Genomic DNA, 25,468 nt, shown 5'->3' with positions numbered 1-25,468 from the left:
AAGAAAATTAAACATAATAATATAGTGGGAATGAAATACTCTCTTCTCTCATTCATAAAATAAAGAAAAAATGAAAAAGAAAATGTTTAAAATTAAGACAGAAAATAAACAAAAGGTTAAAAAGAAGAAATAAGCAGAAGAAGTTTACAAAACCTTAATAAGAAGAAATAAAGCAAAGAAGTGATTTTCTCAATTTGCAAGAAAAACATAAATGATAAGTTAAACAAAAAGATTATTCTTTTTTAAACAGCTCAGGGATTAATCTCCATTAAACTAGGAAGAATATATGAAAAATCTATTAACACTTAATTAACTACTTTTTAATTATCTTTATCTTTTCTCTTTCTTTATTAATTCCCTTTTCATTTTGCTCATCATTTTATTTATTTTTAAGATTTTTTATTTGTAAAAAAAATAAAAACCCTAAAAGAAAAGAAAGTCATTCGTTCAAGATATGGAGAATAAACCAGTGAGAATAGCTAAAACAGCATCAACAATTGACAAAAGAGAAGAGACTAATCCAAAGAGTATTAGCTTAGAAATGATATGGTATATGAGAGCTTTATATCAAAAACATGGGAATAATGTAACTGCAATGTTTCGTGATGGTAAGTTAAATTATCTTCAATATACAAAATCAAAATTACAAAAGTTACTTCAACAATACCTTGCTGTTGAAACAAGAATTCAAGTTGAAGAAGAAATTGGTGATATTGATCAATTTAATGGTAAGACTAATGTTGATAGAGAATTAGATGGACTTGAAGAAGAGCTAAAAGCACTTGGAATTGATGATATTTCATCAGATGAAGAGTTAGAAAAACAGATTATGAATGAGTGTAATGTTCCTGAAATTCCAGAAGTTAGTGAAGAAGAAAATGAACAACAAAAAGAAGACGAAGGTAATGAAAAAGAAGAACAACAGATGGAAGAAGAAGAAAAAGTAGATAAGGAGAATGAAAAACAACAAGAAGAAAGTAATAAAGAAGAAGAGAATAAACAAAAAGAAAAAACAATTAAAAAACCAAAAATTAAAAAACAACAAATAAATAAACGAAAATTAGCGAAGAAGTAATTAAAAGTAGGAGAGACATAAAAAAGAAGATACATGAATAATTGATTGATATTATTTAAAAAAAAAGAAAGTTAAAAAAGACATAATAAACAAATGAAAGATTAATTAAAATAATAAATAATAACTTTAAGATTTAAATAGAGCTTAAAAGATACACTAAAAACACAATGAATTAATCATATATGAATTGATATTTCAATCAGTAATATTTATTACTAATACAAATATTGAATAAACGTTTATCAACTGGAGTAAATACTGACATTATTTTTGATTCTCTTTTTTCTTTTTCATCAACATCAGAAAATTTAGCAAAATATCTGTTTTTTACTTGATTTGCTGTTCTTCCTGGTAATTTCATTTTAATTAAAGTCCATCTATTACCATATAATGCTTTTGCCTCTTTTAATATTTGGTCTTCTTTTTCACTCCATGGAACTTTAATAATATCAGGGTCAAGATGATTGCAATACCTTTCTCTACATTGTTTTCTTGTTCTATTTGGAATACGTTGTGCAACTAAATGCCATCGTTTAGTTCCAATTTCTTCAACAGCTTGAAGTAATAGTTCATCTTCTTCTCTTTTCCATGGACGAACTATTTTGTTAGGTTTTGGAGGTATACTTTTTCCATCAAACGTATGGATAAGAGGAATGAGTTCTTGAAATCTATGTGTTTCATTATCCATCGTAAATTTTTATTGTTTTTTTAAGATGGTTTATTTTTCGTTACCTGCTTAGATGGTAATTACTTCTTATTAGTTTCTTTTTAATTTTAATTTAATATTATCCTAAACTATGAGAAAGAATTTTTGTCTTTCTTTTCTTTCTTTCCTTTTTTGGGGTTTTTCATCTTCTTTTTTTATTATTGAACTTTTATTCAAAACTGAATCTTTTTTCTATTTTTTATTTTTTTTATTCTTTATTATTTCTTTTACTATTCTTCTTTTTTCATTTATCAAAACAACTTTCCTTGGTTTGTTTTTATTTTTCATTCCTTTATGGTAAAATTCTTATTTTACTTCTTTTTTATTAGTTTCTGTTATTTTTGATTTGAAATTTGATATTTTTAGATGAACGATGTCTGTTTTTGCGATTCATTGTTTCATATAATTTCAAATTTTGAGATATATAACACAAATTAATAAAAGCATTAATTAGTTCTCATGCATTTGTTTATTACGAACTTGGTCAATAATTTTTTGTTTCATTTCTTTATCAACTTTCTTAACTATGTTATTAGTCTTTTCTGAAATCCAACTTAACTCAATCTCATATGGTTTATCTTTCCATTCACCATGACATAAATCAATAATTTCTACAAGTTTCACTAATGCCTCTTCACATGTGATTTGTGAGAAGTTTATTTTTTCTAATTCGTTTTTACATATTTGTTTTCCTTTACCAATTCCATTAGCAAAATACCCATATGTTGTTCCTGATGGTTCAATATAATGAAGGGAATATCCATGTTGATCAACTCCTCCTATCAATAAACTACATCCAAATGGTCTTAATGATCCATATAATGTATGATTTTGCATGTACATAGCAATCTTTTCTGCTAATACTTTTACTGGAATATTCATTCCATAATTTTCTTTGAATGATTCAGCTTCTTCATTTGCTTTCTTAAATAATTTTCTTGCATCAGGAAGAAATCCAGCACAAGTGATTCCGACATGAGTACCAACATTAAATATACGTTTATTTGATGATTTTTCAATCATTTTTGATATTATTAACTTCTCTACTCCAAATACTACTCCATCAATACATTTAATTGAAAGTGCTGTTGCACTATTTTCAACTGCTTTTGTCGCATAGTCAATTTGAAATACCTTTCCGTCAGGTGAAAAGGTTGTACATGAATCATCATATCCTGATCCAATTGAACTCATTGTTGTAATCTTTTTGAGTTATTTCGTTTTAGTTTTTCTTTTTCTTTTTTTTTTATTTCAATATCATTTTTACTATAATTTATAGAATTTGTTTTTTTTATTTTGTTTTTTAAGAAAAAAGATAATTTTCTAAAAAGAAAAGCACAAATAAAAAATAAAAATTGTTATTAAAAACCCTTTTTTTTTATAGAACAAAATAAGAATAATTGAATGAGCACAACAAGTGAACCAAAGAAGTCATTTCATCGTAAGAAAGGATGGAAACGACTTGAAAGGAAAGAGCCAAAAGTCATTGAAAATACAAAAACTGCTATTTTTATAAAAGGAAGGAATACAAGTAAAATTTTAACAGATGTGTGTGAAGACCTTGCGTTATATAAAAAACCACATGTTATCAAGTTTAATCATAAACATGAAATTCTTCCATTTGAAGATGAAAGACCATTAGAAGTTTATAGTACTGGAAGAGATGCATCACTTCTTGTTATTATGTCACATAATAAGAAAAGACCTAATTGTCTTACATTTGTTCGTATGTTTGATGGACATGTATTAGATATGGAGGAAATGTTAGTTAAAGAATATAAACCAATTCATGAATTTGAAGGAGTTAAACCTCCTTCAGCTACACGATTAATGTATAGTTTTAATGGATCAGAATTTGAAACAAATGAAGAATTTAAAATGTTTAAGAATATGATAATTGATTTTTATACAATGATGTTAATGAGAAGTTAGTTGTCGATGAATTAACTGCAATGATGGTTTTTACTGTTGTGGAAGGAAAAATTTATATGACTGTTTATTATATTAAAGCTACATCAACTTCTATTGAAAGCCATGAAGTTGGACCTCGTATTGTCATGGTACCTGGTAGAAACAAATTTGGAGCTGAAGATATGAGAGAAGAAGCAATGAAAGTTCCACAAGAACTTGTTGCACCAAAGAAAAAGAAGAATGTTTCAAAAGATATGTTTGGACAAACTATTGGAAGAGTACATGCTATTGGTGAGGATTTAGAACAATTAAATAAGAAAATTAAATTACCTAAAGCTTTGAGAGAGTCAAAGAAAGAAAAAAAATTGAGTAAGAAATAATTGATTGATGATTATATTTCTTTGTTATTTATCCAAAAAATTATTTTTTACTTTATATTTTCTTTTCTTCTTTTAAATTATTTCCTTCGTCACATGAATGTCATGAAAATCACAAAGAAATAATTCACACCAACAAAAAGATTTAGATGACATTATCATTAATATAATCATTATATTCATTATCATAAAATAATAACAATAACCATATTATTACTAATTATCATAATTATAAATGTCATAACATTAATTCTCATTTAAACATAATTATAATAAAAATAAAAGTAATTAGTATAACTACAAATATCATAATGCAGATAGAATGTTTAATCATTATTATTATAAGAATAAACAAAGAAGTTATGGTGAAATAATATTGATATTATAATTATGAAATGATAAGAAATTAACAAATAAAATAATGAAGAATAATATAAAAATAAATGAATATAAATAATTAAATTAATGAAAGAACATAATATATTTGTCTAAAATTTAACAAGTTAATAATAACATCAAATTGTAAATGAAATGATGTGATATTTGTAAATATAAAATAACAACAAATGTAAATATAATAATAAATTATAATGTAAATAAGAAAGAACAAATAAATATAATGAATAAATGAAGAATAAAATAAGAGAGAATAAGATGAAAATAAACAACAATACAAATGAACATGATAAAAACAAAAGAAGAATAAATGATATAACAAATAGTAATTATAAATGATCAAAAGATAAAATTAATATTTATTAATACAGTAGAAATGGATAAAATTCACTAAAAAAAAAAATAAAACAAATTGATAGAATAAAATAGAAGTAATTCAAAAAGAAATAACAATAAATGGAATATTCAATAAAGAAACAGGAAAATAATTAAAGAATAAAACAATATAATTAAAATGTTAAATAATGATAAAAGTTAAAATAAATTAAAACAATGAAAAACTTATGAAAAACTTATGAAAAAAATATGGAAATAATAGAGGAGAATATAGAGATATAGAAATACATAATGAACAATACTTAAAAGAGAGTGAATGAAATAACATTAAACAAACAAAATAAAGTAGAAAAATCAATATCTACTAAAACTTAGTTTAGTACTTTTTCATTTTAATTATTTTTAATTATTAATTTTACTTTCTTTTTCATGTTTTGATGTTTTTATTTTCTTTATAAATTTTCCTTCCTTTTTTATTATAACTTTACTTTACTTAATAGTTTCTTTTATTTGTTTTTAATTTCTTCAAACACTATTTTGAATTTAAATTCATCTTATTACAATTATTTGTTGGTGATTGATTACATTCTTTCTTTTTCTTTAATCCTATTTTTCTTCTTATTATGGACGTGTCTATTATTTTTGTTGATATTTACACTTATTTTTATTTGTTGTGTTACCCTTCTATTACTTCACTTTTTTCCTCTATTTTCTCACTCTTTATTTTTTGTTGTGTTATATTATAACTTATAATGAAATATATGGCAATTACCTAAATTGAATGAGACAGTATATAACTTAGAACCAATACATCAAAAGATGCATTTAAATCAGAGGTTAAATAATAGAAAGAAGATTGTTTTTTATTTACTCTAATTAGTTTTGTTGTTAGTTATTAGTTAAAAGATTGTATCATAATTTATTTTTATAAAAAAAAAACGAGATTATGTTTTAGATTAATAGAAAATATCACGAAATAAACAAATTAAAAGAAAATCCGTATTTGACTTTTTGTAATTGAGAAAAATAAAGATAAGTGAATAAAAAAAAAAAAAAAAAGAAATCAATTATGATTAACCTTATTTTTTAGGTTTTTCATCATGTTGAGAAGTGAGCGAATCAGTTTCTTCAACACGCTTTATTTCTATTGAAATAAAGTTTTTGCAAGCATGCTCGACTTAAATGGTTCCTCATTTAAGTTGCTGCCTGACTTTTATTTTGATTTTAATGAGTAATATAATATTTCTCATTCTTTATATTGTTGTTTTAAGGAGAGTATATCCATAACATACTGTTATAGCTCATCTCCTTTTACCTTCGACACCCCTTAAAGAAACCCTATTCCTTGATAATATCATTATGTTTAATTTTTGTGCAACAGTAACAATTATATATGCGTCTTCTTTAATAAATGATAATTCTTAATACATAATACCTCCTTAGTAAATAACAATCCTTATAATTAATAATGAATAACAATACACCTCAATGAATAACAATACATCTCAATGAAGAACAATACACGTTAATGAATAACAATACACCTCAATGAATAATAATCTTTTATAATAATCACTTCTAATAAATATTAATAATAATAAACAGTTAGTGTTGAATAGATATTATCTCACCAAAGGCACGTCATGACCAGACGATAACTGGGAGATTCGAAGCATGGGATTATTTTAGGGTTTCATGTGGTGTCTCTGACGTGCCATCTTCGAATCTGATAAGTGAATAATATGAAATGTTAAGAAAAAAAAAAAAACGAAAAATCATAAAAATGAAAAGAAAAATGAATAAAAAAGGAATTGGGTATATTTTTATAAATACATATTTAAAAGAAAATGATATTTTTAAAGAAAGTTTAATTAATTTTTTGAAAGCGACATAAGTATTTTTCATTGATAAATATAGCTTTATTTCTATTTTTATAATTATTAAAAAAGAATAATAAATAAAGAAAGAATAAATAAAATATTATTTATTCAATTACCAAATTTCTTGTTTTGCCTATTCTTCATTCAAAGACAAAAAAGATAAAATTGAAAATTAAAGATGAAAAAAATTATAAGATTATCAAATAATGAATAACGAAGTAGATAACCAAGAATATCCTAAAATATGTCGTATTTGTTTAGATCCTAATAGTGATGAAGAACTTATTTCTCCATGTGGATGTGATGGACCAAACAAGTGGGTACATAGATCATGTATTAATGCTTATAGAATTTTTTGTAATGATCCTGTTGCTTTTGGCAAATGTTTACAATGTGGAGTAGATTATACATTTAAGCATGTTGTTGAACATTCTGTTGCTTGTTTGATTACAAAGTTTATTTTTAAATTAGTTTTTCAAATATTATTCTTATTCAGTGCAATTTGCTTATTTGTATTTGTTTCTGGATTAATTCCTTATACAATTGATAATTATTCTACTCATTACTTCTTATCAGAAAATGATAGTACTTGCCATTTTTTCTCTGACCCTTATTTCTTTGTTAGAGATATGGTTTTGGGACTCGGGTTAGACTGTTTTGTTTTAGGTCTCTGGAGTATTTGTGGAATGGTTTCAAGATGTCTATGTGGAGAACATAAAGATACTGTTGATGAAGAATTGTCTCATACTGATGCTCAACGTTTAGGAGCTTGTTGTAGTCTTTCATTATGTTGTATGCCATTTATTTATAAGAGATCTATATTATCAAGGTATGGATGTTGTTATGGATGTTTTATGTTTCCAAATACCTGTCCTAATTGTCATGATTGTTTGGGATGTGGATTAGCAGCTTGTATGTGTTGTGACTGGTGTACTGATTGTTGTTATGTTTCTCCTTATCATCATTCAGTATATAATAATAATTGTTGTGCATTAAGTATTTATCTTTGTGCTGAAGGATGTAGAGGTTGTGCAGAAACATGTGATGCATGTGATGCATGTTTAAAGTGTGAAGGTTGTAATAGCTGTGGTAATTGTGGTAATTGTAATAATTGTGATTGTTCTGGATGTGATGGAGATTGTAAAGGAGGAAGTAATGGATCAGGTTTAGGAGCAATAGGAATTATTATATTAGTAATCATTGGTATTATTGTTTGTATAGGTGCTATAGTAGGAGTTATTGCCTTAGTTGTACTTCTTTGTTATCTTATTCGATTAAATTACAGTTATATAAAGAGGCAAGCAGAATCTGAAGTTTATATCATTGATAATTGGGATGAATCAATTCACCCAATGCCAACTCGTGATCCACCAGCTCCTGTTTATTATAACCAACAACCAACATATGAAGCTCCAATAATAAATCCACAAACAATTAATATGTCAGTATTTAATCAACAACCAGCTGAGCAAGCTCCATTATTAGGAGTTGATATTAATCCTACATCGGCTAGTGTCCCACCTCCATCGAATCAGTATTATTAATAAACAAACTGATAAATTAACTTTTCTTTCTTCTTAAATTTGTTTTCATTCTAAAGAAAAATAATTGAAAAGTAATGAAAAGAGAATTAATTAAAAAGAAAAAACAATAATTTAGCAAATACTAACTAATTCTTCCTTATTTCTAATAAACTACTTCATTCTTCTATCAAGTTAATAGAATAACAACAGAATATTTAGACTTTAAGGAAACAAACTCAATAAAAAAGAAGTAAGAGAATGAGGATAAATAAAAAAGGTTAATTTGATTTTATGAGTATTAATAATTTTGTTTATTATTAGCAATGAGTTAAATAAATTTCAGTGGTTATTCAAACAGAAGTAGTTAGTTGTTGTTAATTGAATGGATTAAAACATCATGAAAAAAAGGCGGTTGTGGTAATACTCTATTATTTATTTAAATAAAACAAATGTTCAATAGATAATATTTTTGGTTATTGTTTCAGTCTATTCTTTTTAAAGAAACATTGTTAACATTTTGTTGTTTTTGTGGAAAGGAAAAGAAAACAAAAATTGAAAGAAGATGAGTGGTTCTAATAGTAAATACAAAGTTTCTTATCAGCAATAAAATATAGAACTTAAAATGATGAAGATGATTCATGGAAGAAAGTGTTATTGGTATTTGGTGTGGAAAAGAAATTAAAGAAAAAAGTATTAAAATGAAAGAAGAAGAAACAGATGGAATGGTATTATATATTGGGAGTTGTATTAGAATTATTCTTTCAAATTCTATTCTTGAAATGGGAATAGAACATAATTGTTTAAGTGTAGAACAAAGAGAAAATTCATTTAAAATACATTTTGATAAACTTTATATATTTGTTTGTCATAATCCACAAGAAACAAAAAATTGGATAGAAAAAATAGAACCATATACCAGGAATATATGGTATTATAGGTTTACCATTAGTTCTTAGTGTTAAAAAAAGTGGTTGGAGAGTTCCAAATTTTGTTTATCGTTCTATTCAATGTCTTCGTAAACATGATGCAATTCATACTCAAGGATTATTTAGATTAACATGTAGTATTGGTGAACTTAAACCATTAAAAGAAATAATAGATTTAGATAAAGATATTGGAAGTAATTTCAGTGATGATTGTATTGTTATTGGAACATTACTAAAAAGTTGTTTAAAATTAATGATAGAACCAGTTATTCCTTTTAATAAAGCAATAGAATTTAGTCAATTGAAACAAAATTCAAATCCTAAACAATTTATTAATTCATTACCTATTCCAAATCAAGACACTCTTTATTCTTCTTCAATTTTTACAAGAAATTTGCTCTAATCAACAAGAAAATATGATGACTTTTCAAAATATGTCAATTTGTTTTGCTCTTTGTGTTTGTAGATTACCTGAAATTAATTCCAAAGATGAGATTAGTTTTACTATAGATTGTATTTCTTCTTTTGAATTTGTATTGACAAATTTTGATTCTTTATTTGAAGACATTAAAGAAAGAAATGAAGCTCTTGGAATGGAATTTCCAAAAGAACCTGCTTTTAGTTATGAACCACATATAGATTATGGCACATTCTATTCTAAAAATAAATTGATTTCAAAAACTAAAAGAAATTCTAAAAGATTATCTGGTCATTATATTCAAATAGCTTATGGAATGAGATCTATAAGTCCTGCATTATTAGAGAAAAGACTAAGTGAAGGAAAAACTGAATCTATTGGAAATAATGATAATCAATTCATACTTGTTCATCGATCAAAATCACCATTACCTAAAATTAATATTAGTCCATCTGAACAACCACCAAAACCAACGCCAGAATTGTTACAAGAAAATGAATCAAAAAAGAAAGAAACATTTAGACGTAGAATTAAAAGACACTCAATAGAATTATTTTCTGGAATAATAAAAAAAGAAGAAAATTAACTAAGTTTTAGATAATAATTTTCTGTTATTTCAAGAATTAGTATGATTCAATTAATTCATTTATTGTTTTACTTCATCTCACAACAAGGTTCAATTTCATGCATTGTTTTTGTAAAACATTTGTCATGGTATTTTTTATGACAAACACTACATTCTAAATCCATACAATTTTGTCCACAAATACAACACGTTCCAACTACTTCTGATTTAATAATATTATGACGTTGTAACTTTGTACCAAAGTCGTATAATTCTTTATTACTTAATATTATCATTCTACAATCTCTTTTATGTTGAGATTCTGCTAAACAAATAGAATCTATCATAGATACTTTTATTTCTGCATTATACACAATATTTCCTATTGATGAAATAATACTATAATGTGTTCTTCCTGCTATAAAAACATAATTTCCATAAACTTTCATTATTGATGGTGTAAAATTCATTGGAATAGTTTTTATTCTTTGATAATTAAAAGAAACAATTCCAATTTGATTAAACATAGGCATAGCAAGCCAAATATTATTATTACAAATAGTAAATGCTGAAATATCATTTAGTGCTGAATCATTATTTTCTTTCTCTGTCATAATTTCATAACTATTTATCTTTTTATTTTTAAGTGAAAACAATAATGTTCCTACAATATATGGATTAATTCCAAATTCATGATTTATTTTTTTCACAAAAGTAATCTTTTCATCAGCAAATATATATAATTCATTGATTTTATTCAATATATAAATATCATGAATACTTGGAATGAAACATTTAAATTGTTCAAACTTAATACGTGTTGATGTTCTTTTACGATAAGAATACCATATTATTCTTCCATTAGAATGATAAATCAAAAAGTTATCATTATTAATACTTTCATTAGGTAATACATTATCAGCAATAACTCTTTCTGTTCTTGTTTTCTTATTAAAACTAACTAATTCTGTTGATTTATTTCTTTTTGATTTTATAAGAAACAATTCTTTTGGAGATGCCTCAATACCTTCAATTGGTGTAAAAGACATATAAAATGGTGTTTTATTTGCATATAAATATTTCTTAGGTGTTGGAGTTTTTGAGAGTTTAAATTCACTAATAGAATATTTTTCCATTTCTGTAGGTTCATTAAAGGATAAACCAATTCCTTTATTTTTAAAGTCTTTAACAGCTTTAACAATTTCACTTAATGATTTTTTAGTACGTTGTTTAGATATTTCCATTAAACGTTTTTTACTTTCTAACTTAAAAGATGGAGTAACACCAACACTTCTTGAAGTTTTATTATATTCATCTTTTGGTGTTGTTGATTCATTAATTACTTCTGATTGTGCAGTAGAATGTCTTGTTTTATTTTCTTGAACTAATAAACTTTCTTCAATAAGTTTTTCTTTTTTCATTATTAATTCATCTTTAGCTTTTAATTGTGTTTCCATCAATTGAATTTGGTCTTGCATTTCTTTTTCTTTTATTCTTTGTTTTTCAATTAACTCTTCTTTCTCATGAATCATTTGATTCTTTTCATTATTAATTCGTTGGACTTCTAATTCTCTTTCTTTGGTAATTCGTTCTTTCTCTTCTAAAAGTATTTTTTCTTTTCTCATTTTCTCTTCAATTGTTTTCTCTAATAATGAAATTTTCATTAACGAGTCATTTTCCATAGAATTCATTGATTGAACAACTTCAATATTTTCTACTTTTCCATGTTCAATTTTAATATTTAATGATGCAATAACATTAGCACTAGTACTTCCAAATAATTCACTTTTCTTTAATTCTTGTAATTCTTCAATAGTTTTTGTATGACTACGTTGTTCTTCTTCATATTTGTCAAGTATTTCATCATATTGTTTTGTAAGACAATCATCTCTTTTCTTTAATTCTTCAATAAGTTCTTTAGAAGAAGAATAAATCTGTATAAGTTTTTGTTTGTCTTCCTTTAAAGTATTATTTTCTTTTATAATGGCATTATAACTTTCTTTAATTTCTTGAAGAGTATTATAAAAATTATCTAACGAATAATGATAAGCACTTCTATACATATAAACTAACTCATCCATTGAATATTCTTCTTCTCTAAAATCTTCAGATTCAATTATTTCGGCATTTTCTTTTCCTTCTTCAAATTCTTCATTTGAATAACTATCCGTTGAACTCTCTTCACTTTCATCTGTTTCACTTGATAAATAATCTGATTCTTCAGGTTCTTTTTCTGCCATAAAATAAAATCCTTCTTAAATTATTTTTTTTTTTAAAGAAATTTAAAGTTTAAAGTTGTTATAAATTTTTTATTAATAATACTATTAATTAATTATTAAGTATTTTTGATTTATTTAACAAAAAAATAATTATTAAACAAAAATCATATAAATTATTCATTGAATAAATTTATTTTAATTCTTTTAATTCATCTTCCTCTTTTTTTTGTTTTTTACTTTTCTTTGTTTTATTTTCAAATTGTTTTTTGGTAAACTTCTCTGATTTTCTATCATGAACTATCAATTTACAGCAACAAACACAAATACAAAAGTTAAGAACAATACCAAGAACTATTAACACTAATCCCGCTATAAACAAACCTTGACCTTCTCCATAAATTTGTCTATCTAACCAAATATTTTCTGAAGAACATTTTTTAGAGTATTCAAGAGAAAATTCTTCACTTTGAGAAACACAATGTGTTGAACTAACAAGACATCTATATCTTCCAACTGGAAGATTAGAAAATAAACCATCTTGATTGAAATCTCTTGATTCTGTACCTGATAGTCTATAACTAACATTTCCACTACTAACCTTAGCACCACATTGAATCGTGCCATAACTTCCTGCACAATGTTGGTTTGGTGTAACTTCATGAGTAATGTCACTAATAGTTTCATACTTAGCTGTAATTGTTAAACCATCAAATGAACATGAGCATGATTTATAACTTGCTGTACCTGTCTCAAAATCTCTCGTCTCAAATGTGTAAGTAATAGTTAATGAATATGTTCCTTCTTTCACTTGAAACGCACTAGAACTTGATGTTACATTTGCACCTCCAGGAACTGTCTTTAAGTTATATGAAATTGTGGCATCAAATGACCCTTCATTTAGTTGAGATACTAATATCTCACCTGTTGCAGTACCAGGACATTCAGCATCTATTGTCATAATATTAATTTGGTAATTTGAAGTAGTAGAATCACCATCACATTTACATGCACATGTTTTATCTAAAGAACCACCAAATACATACAAAACATAAATGAATAAAATCACAATCATTTCTAATTTTAAGTTCTTTGTCATAAAAAAAATATAAAGGAAAGAATCATAAAAAATTATTACTTTTAAAACACTCATCAAGAAATATTTATAAAATATTATTTATTTTAATTTTTATTTTATTTTATTATAGTTTGATATATTTTGTTTTGATTATTTTCTTATTAAAATTGCCACGAAAAATAATTTGTTGAATTGATCAATTTTATTATTTAATTTTGAAATAAATGAATTGTTGTTATTTTATAATCTTTCTTTTTCTTTTTTATCTTTAACTTCATTATTTTTTAATTTTTTTTCCTTTTTATATTTTTCTTCTTGATTAATAAGTATGATATTACATAATCTATTCTTGTTTTTTTCTTGTTGCTTTTGTACCACAATTTCTTCTTTCTTGATTGTTCTTTTGTTGAGTTGAATTTTTTTTTATATTTCCTATTTATTTTTTATTTTTTTTTTTATGAAAAATTATTTTATTTTTTCAAGTTTGTGTAGATTTGAAATAATATTCTTTTTGATGAATGTTTGTTTTTCTAATTAAAATGAAATGAAATAACAAAGAAATGTTTTAATTATTTTTTGTTATTGCTAATCATCTACATAATCTTATAATTCAAGAAATATAAATATACAAACAAAGTTAATCTCAATTATTTTAGTTTAATAAGATTAATAATTTTATTTTATTAATAATCTTTTTAGTGAGAAATAAGATCTATTAATTAGGTTGAGGAGTAGTATTATTTCAAAATTTCATAAATACAACTAAATAAGAAAAAGCAATACTAAATAATACTTTTGTCTTAAAAACATAAAAGAAGTAAAAATAAAGAATAATGTTATTTTAAGACTATTTAAATAAATCAAAATAATTCTACTTCATCTAAATAAAAATTAAATTTTATTATTTCAAATAAAAACAAAAGTACTAATAATAGTTAAAGAATAAATTAAATGATTAAAGAAAATTCTTGTAAAATATTTTTAAATATTCATAAATTTTTAAAATAAAAATAATAAAAGAATTTATAATAAATTAAAGAGGAATGGTTTGTTGTCATTTTTAATATTTTTCTTCTAAGAAAATTCATAAAATTGAAAGAAGAGAGCCAATTAAGTAATTGAAATTCTGTTGAGAGAGAGTATTGACGAATAATTTTTCAAGAGAGTGGAATAAAAATAAACAAAAAGAAGTAAAAGAAAAAGTATTTATAGAAATATATAACTGAAATTTTTTTATTTAAATCCATTCGATACAAAAACTGATACGAACTAAGAATTTTAATTAATTAATAACATTTAATATGACAGTTGAAGAAGCTATTCAAATAAAACTTTCTGATTTAATAATTGAAAGATTAGAAGGGAGTGAAATACAACTTGCAAAAATTTTATATTCATTACTTCATTCAGAAGAAGAAGAAGAAGTATTTAAAGGGGTATGTGCACTTATAGATGGATGTGAAAATATAGGATTTAAAAGATTTATATTAAAAATTAAACCAACGTTATATTCATTTATATTAATTAAAAACTTTGAAACTAGATATGAAATTCTTGGTGGATTATTAGCATTTATTAGAACAATGGATAGAGAAGTTGAAGGATATGTTGATTTTTGTATTAAATATGATAAATACTTCGTTCCATTCTTACAAGAAGCTTTAATTGATCCAGAAGTATCTCAAGAACAAAAAAGAAATATTCTTTTTACAATTAAAACTATGTTAAATAATACTCAACTTGCTGGTGTTGTATCTTCATTTATTCCATCTGTTATGTTAGAATATTCACCTACTACACCTAATAGAGATCTTGCAGCATTTATATTATTTAGAATTGTTAATTTAACATTACAAAATGAAGTAGTATTTATTAAAAATAATGGATTTGAAAGAATTTATAATATTATTGAATCAGAAGATCCAAATGATATTACAACTGGAGTAACTTTATTGGTTCGTATCTTTAGTGGAAAAGACCAAAAAACAATGAACATTTTTAATAAACATCTTCTTCAAACAAATTTACTTGAAAAACTTAGAAATTATCTTGACTCATTAAAAGGTGATTTATTACTTAGAGTACTTAAATTACTTCGTTTACTTATTAGAAATGAAGGAAATCTTCAAAAATTTTGTGAAGAAGGTATTATGTTATATTTAATGTCTTTAATTGAATTTCCATTTAAAGATGGTGTTGATGGTGAATGTGTTTCTGTTGCATTTAATATTATTCAATATGTATTTTATTCTCCAGAAACAAAGTCATTACCAAAAGAATATGGTTTTACTAATAAATTAATTCAAGGTATTCAACACCATAAAGAATTACAATCTTTTACTATTGATGTTATTCTTAATACTATGAATAATGTTCTTTATGATGAAGAAATGGTAAACCAATTACTCTTCTTCGATTGCATAAAAGTTTTAACTGAAAAAATTAATGAATTAACTCAAAAACAACAAACTCTTGCAATAAATATTATAGCCCATTTACAAACATTCCAAAATACTTTAAATGTTTCTTCAAAGAAAGAACAAAAAACAGAAGAAGTTCAAGGAAATAATATGCAAAAAGTTCTTGAATCAATGCATTGTGTTAAAGAAGAGCAAGCTAAACAAGAACAACCAATACAAGAAAGTAATATTTATAATAATGAAGTATCAACTAAAGAACCTATGAATGTTAGTGAAGGATCACTTAATATTTCTTGTATTGGAGAAGAAAAGAAAGAAGACGATTCTTCTACTCCTAAAAAATCTACTTTTCAAGCAGGTAAAAAACATGAAGGATCAAGAGCACATACTTATCTTGGAGAACGTAAATCAATTAGAATTGATAAAAATAAAGCTGTTACTAAAGATATGTTAAATCTTCCTACATTCTCTCAAGTCGCAAATTCAAGTTCAAAAGTTACTGTTAATGATGCTCAAATGCTTGCTGAATTAAACTTAAAGAAAGAAAAGAGAAGATTAATTGTTCAAGAAATGTATACAACGGAAAAAACTTATGTTAATCAAATGGAAAAATTCGTCACTACTATCCTTCCTACTTTAATTCAATTAATGCCACCAGCTGAAGAAATGATTGGTAATTATAAAGATATTTATGAATTACATAAAGAGTTTTTAAAGAAATTAGAAGAACGATTTAATTCACAAAAAGGAGAAGCACTCATTATTGTATCAGATATATTTAGAGAATTATTTAATAATAAAGCACTTCAACCAGAATATCTTAAATATTTATCTCAATCAGAAGAGTCTTTAAAATATAATTATGCTGGATATTCTTCTCAAATGAAAGCTCAAATTACAAAATGGACTCAATCTTGTATTGTTTTACCTAACTTTTTAATTCTTCCTGTACAACGATTACCTCGTTATATTTTACTTCTTGAAACTTTACTTAAATCTACACCAGAAATAGTTCAAGATGAATATCATGCATTAAAAGAAGTTTATTTATTAGGAAAGAAAGTTACTACAGAAATCGACCAAGAAAAGAAGAAAATGGTAAAAGCACAAGCATTATTAAATTATTCTCGTACTATTCAAAATTATTCTGCTCCAAATAATAGACAATTTTTAAGAGATAGTATTATTACAGTTAAAGCAAAATCTAAGCTTGTTGCTACTGTTATTTTAATGAGTGATATGTTATATGTTTGCACAAAGAAAAAACATATATTTATTCCAAAATATACTATAAGTCTTCTTAAGGCAGGTATTACTTCAAATAATTCTGATCCATCATTAAGAACAATTACATTAACTTCTTCTCAACCAAAAGAACCAACTCTTACTTTATTCTTCCCTGTTGATGTTGATTTTGATGGTTGGTTACTTGATTTAAAAATGTGCATCAAAGAATAAAAAATATAATTGAGTTGATTTAAAAAACCTTTTTTATATTCATTTTAAAAATCAATCAAAATTAGTTTATTTCTTTGCTCTCATTTCTTTTTCAAATCTTTTATGTTTATCTTTCAATAATTGTTTCATTCCCCGTGTTGCTACAAATTCTGGATTTGTTGGATCAATGTCAAAGTCATGTGAATCAAGTACTTTCTTAAATCTATCATCTTCAACATCAATTTTGAAGTCTTTATCCATTTTTTCTTTTTTACTTTTCTTTTTACCTTCTTTTCTTCTTTCTTTACGTGTTTTTATTTCTTTATCTTCTTCATCTTCACCTAATGTTCTCTTCATTTTCTTTTCACGATTTTCATTAATATCATCCATCATTAATAATTCTAATTCTTCTTTCTTTTTTTCTTCTTCTTTTTTATCTTTTTTCTTTGTTTTCTTTTCAGTTGATGCAACTTCATCTGTTGTATATGTCATAACCATATCTCCTTCTTTCATTTCATCTTCTCCCACTTCATCTTCTCCAAGTAAAATAGCATATTTCTGTCTAATCTTGTCTGACTCTTCTTTTGGATGTTCTTCATCTTCATAATCACTTGAATGTTCCATAAATTCTTTGTAAGCTTCTTCATTTTTAACTAAATCTTCCTCTTCCATTTCCATCCAATTCTTTTTTAATGCACTATTTCTTTTTTGTTCATTAGTATCCCATGTTAATTTTATTTTATTACTCTTTGCTCTACCATCTCTACTTATAACTTTTTCATAAGTAGTACATACATCAACAGCTTTGTATGGAAATTCAGTGTCATCAGGAACAAACCTTAAATCTAATGTTTGTTCACAAAACTCTAATTCTTCTCCATCAACTGCATTATAAACTTCATTAGCTGTTTCAATAGAGTCAAATACTGCAACTGCAAAATAATATTTTAATTTATCTTGTTCATATTGATATATTTTTTCTGGATCAAGTAAATCAACTGGAACAACTTCAGCTTTTTGAGCTGTTTTAATTTCTTTTGTAACAGGTTTTAATCCAAGGTCTTCATCGTTATCTTCTTCTTCTATTGCCTCTTCTTCTTTTTCATCAACAACTAGTTCAGGATTTTCTTCTTCTAATTTATCATCAGAAACAACTGTAAATGTTGGAATCCAATTTGGGTCAGTTAACTTTTTGTCTTCAATAATTTCAACAGTATCTTCAACACCTTGTTTCCAAAGATATTTAGGCATTCCTTCAACTTCTTCTTGTTTCATTCTTTCAGCACCAAATTGACTTGGATAAATAGAAACACTTTCTAACTTTCCTCCATTTGGAACACATACACTTAAAAGTGCAAACAAATCTCTTGCAGAAGTATTTTCCCAATCACAATTAACAATAGCAATTCTTTTGGTAGCATCACCACATGGAATTTGTTCTTGTTCTTCAAATTCTTTTTGTACACCTTCTTCAAGTTGAATATTTGCCTCTTCATCACTTTGTTGATTTTCTTCTTCTTCTACAAGTTTTTCAAGTGTTTTTACATCTAAATTATCATCCTCAATATCAAATTCTTTTTTAAGAGCTTTTAAATGATCTTCTTGTTCAACATTTCTTCCATACTTATCAATCTGTGCATCTTCATGAAAAAGATTACTTTTTAATGCTTCTTTAAATCGAGGGTCTAATTTTGTTTTCTTTCCTTTAGAAAAATTTTTAAAACGAGCGTCTTTCTTAAAACGAGAGTCAGGTTTCTTTTCTGATTGTCCCTTCTTTCCACTACCTTTTCCAGACATTTATTTGAAATGAAAAGAAAGATTTTTTTCTAAACCCTTATTTTTTAAATAACAAAAAAAAAATAATAACACAAAAAATCAATAACAAAATATAAATATATTTGATTAAAAAAGTCATATTTTTTCAGTTCCAAATTTCTAGAGGATGAGAATAATAGACGAATGAGTAAAGAGAAAAGAAAACAAACATGGAAGTCAAGTGTCAAATTAGTTGAAATAGTAACATATGCTCCACTGTTGTTTATAGTGCCACAATAATAAGGAGCTGAAAACACAGTAACACAAACACCATCTAAAACAGTAAACCCATCTACCATTTCATGTGCTCTAATCAGCAACTGAAGATTATTTTCATTAAGGAATTCATTTAACACATCCATACCAAAAGCACATCCTGTTCCACGATTATTTGAACTAAATCCATTATTTTCTAAAGAAGGATCTGCCCAAACAAGATCACAAATTAAACCTTCTTCTGGAATATCTACTGGTCTTGTAATACGTTTAATTTGATCAAGTTTTTTTAATAAAGGAGAAAGACCACCATGAATACATAATATTTTATCATTAATCAGAGCTGCAAAAGGATATACATTAAATGTTGATATAAAAGCATTCCAAATGTATAAATTACCATATTTTCTTAAACACTCATCATAAAAACCATAAAATCTATTTAAACAAGCAGTTTCATGGTTACCTCGAATAAGATAAATGTGTTCTGGGTATTTAATTTTTAAAGCATAAAGAAGACAAAGAACTTCTACTCCATTTTTTCCTCTGTCAACATAATCTCCAAGAAATAAATATTTTTTATCTGGTGGAATACCATTTTGATAGAAAATCCTTAGTAAATCAAAGAATTGACCATGAATATCTCCTACTATTGTTAAAGGTGCATCTAATGCTAAAAACACTGGTTGACTCATAAATATTGTTCTGATAGTTGAACATAAATAACTATTTAAAAATGAATATAAGTTGATTGTTAATTTCAAATTAAGAATAATGTCAAACTATATTGTATCTGCTGGTATTAATAATGATTGTTTTTCTGACTTCATTAATTCAACTATTAAACAATCAATATTTGGGATAAATGAAGTAATTGGAACAATTAACTTTCCACGTTGTGACATCCTGTAAAATGATTTGAAATGATTTAATTTGAATGGGATTAAGTTTTGTCTCTAAATGAAAATAACAAATTTATCCTTTTTTGTTTTTATTTTTTATATGTTAAATTCTATTTTAACAGTCATTTATTTCATCATTTGTTGTTCTTTATTTTATTTATTACTATCTACTAATTTTACACTTTTAAATCTTTTTAATTAAATAAACTTCTACACAATTTTCTTCTAGTGTTAGTTCTAATATTGGAGTTTGTTTGTTGCAATACATATCTTCTAAATACTTTTTGATTAATTGTTCTAAAATTAGTTTGAATATTTTTAAATTCAGCCACGTTTGATTTATTATCAATGAAACTATTTTTTCATTAGATTAAGCTTAAAGCCTTATTTTAAGAAAAATAAAATTTACATATAAATTACTTGTAACAGTTGTTTTCATAACACTTTTATTCTTTAATTTATAGAATAACAGTATTTCTTTGTAATAATCTTTCCCAATAATATTATAAATGTTATTTCTGTGATATGAGAAGTTATGAATTATTAATTTTTTTTTCCAATTTAAATATCTTTTAATGACTATACAATAAGATTGTATATATTCTGTTAATAATAGTCAATCACTTGGCTGTTATTAGTGTAATTAATTTGATACATTTATTGTGTTAATAAAATAGACCCTATTGAGATCTAAGTTTTAGTGAGCACTTCTACATGCTAAGTTTGTATTGTTGTTTTGAAAAGTTATTTAATGATTTGGTTCTTGATTTTGTCTTTTTTATTTATTGCATCAAAACAATTGATTTTTTCTATTGTTCTTTTTGTATTACCTATTTTTATTCCTTTGTGTATTGTTTTACACTAATACCATTTTGTATTTTACTATATAATATTTTTCTGTTTTCTTAACTTGAATTATTCATTTTTTGTTTTTTAGAATCTTAAGACTCTGTTTTTGTTAGTTCAATTACTTTTTGAGATACTGATCCTTTTCATGATTTTCTTTTATGTAGTACAACACTTGACAATATTAGTTTCATTTCAATGTGTTGTTGGTATTTTTCTTTTATGGTATTTATTTATAGATTCTTTAATAGTACAAGGCAAATAGGTGTTAATTTAATAAGATAAAAAAAACATGCAAGCATCTTTTGTCAAATTAAATTTGTTAATACTTTTTTTTCGTTTCATAGTTTAGTAGAATTTGAAAAAGATGTATATTCATTTCCTTTTATTATGAACAAGAGAGATTTCAAACAGTAAAATGATACTATTATATTTACTTGTGAATTATAATACAAGTCCAATGAAGTTCGTACACACAGAAAGACTTTTCTATTGGGTTTAAAAAAGGTAATTATTATGCTTGTTCATATTATGTTAGTAAAGAACCTTAAATAGTCGAAATTAAAAAATGTATAAAAATTTGTGTATTAAATAAATGAAATTATAATACTTAAAAGAGACTAGAACAAATTCTATTCTTATTAATTAGAAGTAGTACTTGAATTTATTTATAATTTTAAAAATATTACAAATATTTCAAAAAGATAAATTTAGAAGGTTATTTTCATTCTTTTATTCTTGGAAGGTACTTTACAAGTAATGTTGAAAATTAAATGTATCTTTTGATTTAATTCTTTGAGTATTAAAACTTATTTTAATGTTTGGGATTTATTATAATATTTTGTCAAATCATTTTATTTTGTTTGAGTATTGATGGTATGTTTTAACAAATATGAAAATACTCTTATGTAAGTTCTTTATTTTTAACAAACTTGTTTTAAGAAAATAATAGGTTGTTTCCTTACTAAATTATTTTATTTTTTACATTTGTTCTATGATAAGAAATTTATTAAGTTGAATATATAATAATGAATAATATCTGCTGATATTTGTGTTATGTAATTATATATTTGTTGTTGTATAACTTCTATTTAAAACAGTTATTTGTTTCTAAGTAAATTTAAAGCTTGTAAAATAATTATAGTATTGTTAGGAAAATAAATCATTTATACTAAATTATCTTTTATTAATTTAAAGTCTGATACTACAACATTATTTCAAAAGCAATTCCTTATATTATCATTCTCTTTTTTCATTTAACTTTAATTTGTAAATTTGAATAGAATAGTATTAAAGCTCAGTGTATTTTAAAAGAAATTTAATTCCTTATGAGTCGAAAACAGATAATTTTATAGAAACAAAACTTAGACTTTAAATGTGTATTAAAACTCACAAAAAGTTAATATTGTGTATATAAATTATGTATAAATGATAAGAAATAGTATAATACCATTCTGATAAACAAAACAAGATTTGAAATGTTTTAAATTATAAATTGTTTCAATGATAATAATAATGCTCAATTAAAATAAATACATCTATTAGTCTATATTCTGAATAAAACCATTTTCTAGAATGAGGTCTACGTTATTAAAATTAATTGGTTCAGAGGGTTGCTTTATATCATTGTAGTATATTGGTAGATTTGTATTTGATACATTTATTATTTTTTCTTTAGTAAAACTATTATTAAACAAAATTACTTCATTACACTTAGCATCAAATTTCTTTAAAGTCAAATTTCTTTCATTTTTTGTAAATAAAGAAAGAATATATTTATTTATTTCTTTACCAATAATATCAACACTTTCTTTATTTAATAATAACTCATTCCCAAGTCTTATATCAACAACTTTTAACATCTGAAGAGTCTTTTTTGAACTTTTAGTTGGTCTTGTAGAAACAAAGTATCCAAGTGATTCTAAAAGTTTAATTAGATAATTAAATGTTAATGCAGCTCTATTTAAATCTTTTCTTCTTTTTAATGTTTTTTTACATGCACTTTGGTGTGCAGCTTGCAGCTCAATGGCAAGTTGGTCTTCACAAAATTTATCTATTGAATACTCAAAATCCACTTTTTCATCAAAATAGAAGAGTTGTTGAATATAAAAATATTGTATTGTTTTAAGTGCAGCACGTTCTGGTCTTCTGAATTCAAATGTAAATCCAATTGAATTCATTAAAGCAATAACTGCACTTTGTTGAATTGCTTCATATGATTTTGAATGTCTTTTAATTTCATTTAATTCTTCATTTGTTTTAATCGTCATTTAATACCAAAACTTTGCATTTGAAGTTCAATTAACCTATCTTTAAATATATATGTCATATTAGAAAATTAATGTGTTTATTACGCTACGTCATTGCCTTTCAATGATAGGATTTAAATAATTTTAAATCATAAAAACATTCATCTAAACTTAAGATTTTCTTCTGAGTGTCTCTTTGCTTACCGTTGGCAAGCATTATTTTATTTTTAAATTATTAACTTTTCCAATAAAGGTTTTATTATTAGAATAAAGACTCTTTGTCATAGATTTATAGTTTGTTAGTTTCTTTGTTTTTCAATGTTAATAGAGTATTATCTAAATAATTATTAAAACTAACTTTATAACATAAGCTATGGATATATTCCTAAAAATAAATAACACTGAAAATAACTTCCTAAGTAAGAAAAGATTTAATTATCACTAACAATATTACTTAGTTTATTCTATAATACAAGGTAGGTGATTAACATAAATCTTTTTAACGTTCTATCATGGATTTTTAACCAACTGAACTAAATGATTAGTAAAACTCTATAATATTATTAAAAATAGGATAAGAAATACAAAAGAATAATTCTAAATATCATTTGTTTTTTTTTCTAGAATAATTATAATATCTTAGTATCAATTATGAATGATATTTAGATTAAATTATTCATGTTTTGAAGGATTATCATTCATGAATTAGAAATTAAATAATAAACAAATTTGAAAAAGGAAATAAGAATAATAAAAAAGAAAATAAGAGTGAATTAAAAGGAAATAAAAAAAAATATGAATAAAATTCAAAAAAATTTTAGATAATCTTAAAAAAGGAAAAAATGAGTTGTTCAACATTTGAACAAATCTATCAACAAAAGGGTATTCAATGTTCGTTTGCATTAAAAAGAAATATATCAAAAGAAGATATTGAAAAATGTTGGGATAAATTAATGAAAGAATATCCATATTGTTGTAATTATGAAGAAGAGATATACAGTGAAGATAACAAACCATTATACGTATCAATTCAATCATATCCGATTCATTCAATTCAAGAAGCTTTAGATTATATTATTAGAGAAAATTCATTTGAAGTTGCAAAGACTCGATGTTTTGGAATGAACAAAAGTTCATTATTAATATATAGTTATATTACTTTAAATTCAACACAATACACTATATTTGGAATGTATCAATGTCATTTAAAAACTGACTTTAAATCAATAGTTTTTTTAGTAGAATCATTTTTAAATTACAGTGTTCAAATAGAACATCAACATTATCCAATACAAACTGCATATTCAAATCTTATTGAAGTAAATGGAATTCCAGATGATGAAAGAAAAGAAATGGCAGAATTATTTATTCAAAGAAATGTAATTCAATATGATTATAGTAAATTAAAAGATGAGTCTTTAATAACAAAAGATAAATTATTAGAAGCTCAAGAAGAAACTAATACATTTATTCCTAATTGTTTTATTTCTAAAACAATAAAATTAAATCAAGAAGAAACAACTAATTTTATTCAATGGTGTAATAATAATAATCTTTCAATACAAGCTACTCTTCTTGCAATACAATTAAAAACATATGATCATTTATTTAATAAACAAAATAAACAAGCTACAACTATCTCTTTTATGATTCCTTATGATATTAGAAAATTTTTACCTAAAATTCAAAAAGAATCAATTGGTTGTTTTTATGAAAATATTTATCCATCATATCCTTATAATTTTCTTCAATTATCTATTAAAGAAATGGCAGAACAAATTACTCAATACATTAAAAATATTGATGAAATTAATCATCCATTTTTTGATAGATTTAGAGATGCAGTGTATTGTGGAAATACTAATTTATTAAAACTTCCATACACAACAACATTAACTAATATTAATTCATTTATAGTAATGGAAAGACTTCATCCATTAATTAAAAAAGATTTTATCGATTTTCATATATCAAATTGTAAAAGAATACAATGTAATAAAGAAATGAAAGAATTAATAGCGTATAGTTATTTTCTTTTTGATGAAACATGTAATATTTCATTATCTTATGAATATTCAATAATACCATCAATAATTTCAGAAGAAGTATTAAAAGAGATGTATTCAAGAATAATTACACTTTAATTAATCAATCAATTAATACTAAATCACTATTT

At 24.2% G+C, this 25,468-nt stretch overlaps 13 protein-coding genes and 1 pseudogene across 13 annotated transcripts, besides 2 other annotated features; 7 read left to right on the top strand and 7 right to left on the bottom strand.

Annotated features, from left to right (window-relative positions):
- Positions 1-323: part of a repeat region that runs on past the window's edge.
- A 131-nt stretch (positions 324-454) lies between these two features.
- On the top strand, positions 455-1,075 carry EHI_098080 (uncharacterized protein; the record flags this gene model as incomplete). The annotated part of the gene is made up of 1 exon (XM_645973.2): positions 455-1,075. One exon carries the CDS (start codon positions 455-457, stop codon positions 1,073-1,075), a length of 621 nt encoding a protein of 206 aa, XP_651065.2.
- A 199-nt stretch (positions 1,076-1,274) lies between these two features.
- EHI_098070 (myb-like DNA-binding domain containing protein) lies at positions 1,275-1,763 on the bottom strand (the record flags this gene model as incomplete). Its single annotated transcript, XM_645972.1, has 1 exon — positions 1,275-1,763. The coding sequence occupies one exon, from the start codon at positions 1,761-1,763 to the stop codon at positions 1,275-1,277; it is 489 nt and encodes a 162-aa protein (XP_651064.1).
- Positions 1,764-2,231: 468 nt separating this feature from the next.
- On the bottom strand, positions 2,232-2,975 carry EHI_098060 (proteasome subunit alphaType3, putative; the record flags this gene model as incomplete). Its single annotated transcript, XM_645971.1, has 1 exon — positions 2,232-2,975. One exon carries the CDS (start codon positions 2,973-2,975, stop codon positions 2,232-2,234), a length of 744 nt encoding a protein of 247 aa, XP_651063.1.
- Positions 2,976-3,185: 210 nt separating this feature from the next.
- On the top strand, positions 3,186-4,072 carry EHI_098050 (annotated as a pseudogene).
- A 1,771-nt stretch (positions 4,073-5,843) lies between these two features.
- Positions 5,844-6,529: a repeat region.
- Positions 6,530-6,887: 358 nt separating this feature from the next.
- Positions 6,888-8,225, top strand: EHI_098040 (zinc finger domain containing protein; the record flags this gene model as incomplete). The annotated part of the gene is made up of 1 exon (XM_645969.1): positions 6,888-8,225. The coding sequence occupies one exon, from the start codon at positions 6,888-6,890 to the stop codon at positions 8,223-8,225; it is 1,338 nt and encodes a 445-aa protein (XP_651061.1).
- Positions 8,226-8,842: 617 nt separating this feature from the next.
- On the top strand, positions 8,843-9,533 carry EHI_098030 (RhoGAP domain containing protein; the record flags this gene model as incomplete). Its single annotated transcript, XM_645968.1, has 2 exons — positions 8,843-9,064; positions 9,111-9,533. The coding sequence occupies 2 exons, from the start codon at positions 8,843-8,845 to the stop codon at positions 9,531-9,533; spliced, it is 645 nt and encodes a 214-aa protein (XP_651060.1).
- Positions 9,534-9,564: 31 nt separating this feature from the next.
- On the top strand, positions 9,565-10,134 carry EHI_098020 (uncharacterized protein; the record flags this gene model as incomplete). The annotated part of the gene is made up of 1 exon (XM_645967.2): positions 9,565-10,134. The coding sequence occupies one exon, from the start codon at positions 9,565-9,567 to the stop codon at positions 10,132-10,134; it is 570 nt and encodes a 189-aa protein (XP_651059.2).
- A 68-nt stretch (positions 10,135-10,202) lies between these two features.
- Positions 10,203-12,353, bottom strand: EHI_098010 (uncharacterized protein; the record flags this gene model as incomplete). Its single annotated transcript, XM_645966.1, has 1 exon — positions 10,203-12,353. The coding sequence occupies one exon, from the start codon at positions 12,351-12,353 to the stop codon at positions 10,203-10,205; it is 2,151 nt and encodes a 716-aa protein (XP_651058.1).
- A 169-nt stretch (positions 12,354-12,522) lies between these two features.
- EHI_098000 (uncharacterized protein) lies at positions 12,523-13,404 on the bottom strand (the record flags this gene model as incomplete). The annotated part of the gene is made up of 1 exon (XM_645965.2): positions 12,523-13,404. The coding sequence occupies one exon, from the start codon at positions 13,402-13,404 to the stop codon at positions 12,523-12,525; it is 882 nt and encodes a 293-aa protein (XP_651057.2).
- A 1,304-nt stretch (positions 13,405-14,708) lies between these two features.
- EHI_097990 (158792 GrfA protein, putative) lies at positions 14,709-17,285 on the top strand (the record flags this gene model as incomplete). The annotated part of the gene is made up of 1 exon (XM_645964.1): positions 14,709-17,285. The coding sequence occupies one exon, from the start codon at positions 14,709-14,711 to the stop codon at positions 17,283-17,285; it is 2,577 nt and encodes an 858-aa protein (XP_651056.1).
- Positions 17,286-17,351: 66 nt separating this feature from the next.
- On the bottom strand, positions 17,352-19,061 carry EHI_097980 (uncharacterized protein; the record flags this gene model as incomplete). The annotated part of the gene is made up of 1 exon (XM_001913767.1): positions 17,352-19,061. The coding sequence occupies one exon, from the start codon at positions 19,059-19,061 to the stop codon at positions 17,352-17,354; it is 1,710 nt and encodes a 569-aa protein (XP_001913802.1).
- A 114-nt stretch (positions 19,062-19,175) lies between these two features.
- EHI_097970 (protein phosphatase, putative) lies at positions 19,176-20,200 on the bottom strand (the record flags this gene model as incomplete). Its single annotated transcript, XM_645963.2, has 3 exons — positions 19,176-19,199; positions 19,250-20,021; positions 20,079-20,200. 3 exons carry the CDS (start codon positions 20,198-20,200, stop codon positions 19,176-19,178), a joined length of 918 nt encoding a protein of 305 aa, XP_651055.2.
- Positions 20,201-22,584: 2,384 nt separating this feature from the next.
- Positions 22,585-23,313, bottom strand: EHI_097960 (uncharacterized protein; the record flags this gene model as incomplete). The annotated part of the gene is made up of 1 exon (XM_645962.1): positions 22,585-23,313. The coding sequence occupies one exon, from the start codon at positions 23,311-23,313 to the stop codon at positions 22,585-22,587; it is 729 nt and encodes a 242-aa protein (XP_651054.1).
- Positions 23,314-24,134: 821 nt separating this feature from the next.
- EHI_097950 (uncharacterized protein) lies at positions 24,135-25,436 on the top strand (the record flags this gene model as incomplete). The annotated part of the gene is made up of 1 exon (XM_645961.1): positions 24,135-25,436. One exon carries the CDS (start codon positions 24,135-24,137, stop codon positions 25,434-25,436), a length of 1,302 nt encoding a protein of 433 aa, XP_651053.1.
- Between the last annotated feature and the right edge of the window lie 32 nt (positions 25,437-25,468).

The sequence above is a fragment of the Entamoeba histolytica genome, genomic scaffold (genome assembly GCF_000208925.1).
Source record: "Entamoeba histolytica HM-1:IMSS scf_1104750517781 genomic scaffold, whole genome shotgun sequence".
NCBI classification, from domain to species: domain Eukaryota; phylum Evosea; order Mastigamoebida; family Endamoebidae; genus Entamoeba; species Entamoeba histolytica.
The sequence above is the reverse complement of the archived record's forward strand: the minus strand, read 5'-3'. Positions and strand labels throughout refer to the sequence as shown.